General features: G+C 45.3%; 1 protein-coding gene across 1 annotated transcript in view; it reads left to right on the forward strand.

The window, feature by feature from the left end:
* IGF2BP1 (insulin like growth factor 2 mRNA binding protein 1) overlaps nt 1-1,643 on the forward strand; it is a 25,405-nt gene that overhangs the window by 4,606 nt on the left and 19,156 nt on the right. The window contains exon 3 of the mRNA XM_019005395.1: nt 1,166-1,211. Within this exon, the coding sequence (XP_018860940.1) occupies nt 1,166-1,211 (46 nt within the window). The remainder of the gene's footprint in view (nt 1-1,165; nt 1,212-1,643) is intronic.

The following is a 1,643-nucleotide window of genomic DNA, read 5'->3' on the forward strand; positions in this document are numbered from 1 at the left end:
TGAAAAACGAATTTTGGGGGATTTTTGGGGGAGTTTCTTTGGTTTTTGGGATCTTTCCGTGGCGTTTCCCAGGCTGGAATTTCCAGTGGGGAGCGGCGGGAGCAGGAAAGGGTTAAAGAGGGAGAATCCAACCTTTGATGGGATCGGGAGGGAAATTCCTCCCCTCGCCCCTCCCCCAAAACCCGAGATCTTTTTTTTTTCCCTTTTTTCCCTTTTTTTGATCCCTTTAAAAATGTGGGAAAACGAGTCCGGAGCGTTCCCAGCCCCTTCGTTTACACAAAAACCACCAAAAAAACCCCAAAATTGGGATTTTCCTTTGGGTTAAAGGGTAAAAAACGACTCAAAAAACCCCGAATTTCGTCGCTTTTCACCCGTTCGTTCCCAAAAAAAAATTCCCGGGAATTCTTTCCTCGTGGTTTCTTCCCAGGTTTTTAAAACCTCCTAAAAAACGTTCGGAAAAGAATTTGGAAAAGCCCAAAACTTAAAAAAAATCCTCAAAAAAATGGGATTTGGGGCACGGATCCGAGAGGAATCATTGGATTTATTTGGGATTCATTCCCGGGATTCTCCCGATTTTTTTCATGGTTTGGGGAATGATTTGAGCCCAACTCCTTAAAAAGTCTGAAATTCCAATAAAAAAGTTGCTCCAAATGGGATTTGACGACCGAAAGGAGATTTGGGGTGAATTTGGGGTCTTTTGAATTATTTTGTCGTTTTTTTGGGAGTTGTTTTTCCTTGGATTTTGTTGATGGGAAAAATTGGGAGAAACTGGGAAATTCCGAGCCCAAAATCCCCTGAATTCGGTCGGGGGAATTTTAAAAACAAAGATTTTTTTTTAAAAGGGAATCAAAACGCAAAATTCCGGGTTTGGGTTGGGATTTTGGGATTGCTGTCGGATTCGGGATGGATTTTCCCCCCAAAAAAATGGGAATGAAAAGGGATTTCCCTCCCCCAGCCCCTCCCGGGGTTCTGCTGATTCCCAAAATGAGGATTTGGAATTCAAAGTTCGGAGAAACATTGGAAAAATCCCAAAATCCGCTTTTTTCCTTGGATTCCCCTTCAAATCTGGGGTTTCCCGGCAGAGAAATCCACATTTCCCACAGGGAAAATCCTGGAATTCTTTGCTCCCGGCAATCCCAGACCGCCGGATTCCCTCGGATCCCAGGATTTGGGATCCCACTGGGAAATTCCGGCTCTTCCCGGGTCCCTCGGTGCCGGATCCAGAGGAATTCCCCGTTTTCCCTCCTTGCCTTGGGAAGTGTTTTTAGCCCTGGAAGATTTCCCAGACTTTGGGAATTCCAGGTTTTTTTGTGGATGAGGGGCACGGAGAGGCTCCGACCTCCAGCCCAACTCCGCGTTTTCCCTGGAATTTCGCCAGCAAAACTCCGGCTTTGCCTCGATTCCCGCAGAATTCCGGAGCCGTGGGATCAGCCCTGGCTGTGCAGGGAAGTGCCCGGGATTAATTAATCCTAATTAATTGATCCCAATGGAATAATCCCAATTAATTAATAAATCCAAATGGAACGATCCCAATTGATCAACCCCAATTATCGATCCCAACTAATCGATCCAAATGGAACAACCCCAATTAATCGATCCCAGTGGAACAATCCCAATTAATGAATCCCAATTAATCAATCCCA

Source organism: Parus major, unplaced genomic scaffold (assembly GCF_001522545.3).
Source record: "Parus major isolate Abel unplaced genomic scaffold, Parus_major1.1 Scaffold273, whole genome shotgun sequence".
NCBI lineage: Eukaryota > Metazoa > Chordata > Aves > Passeriformes > Paridae > Parus > Parus major.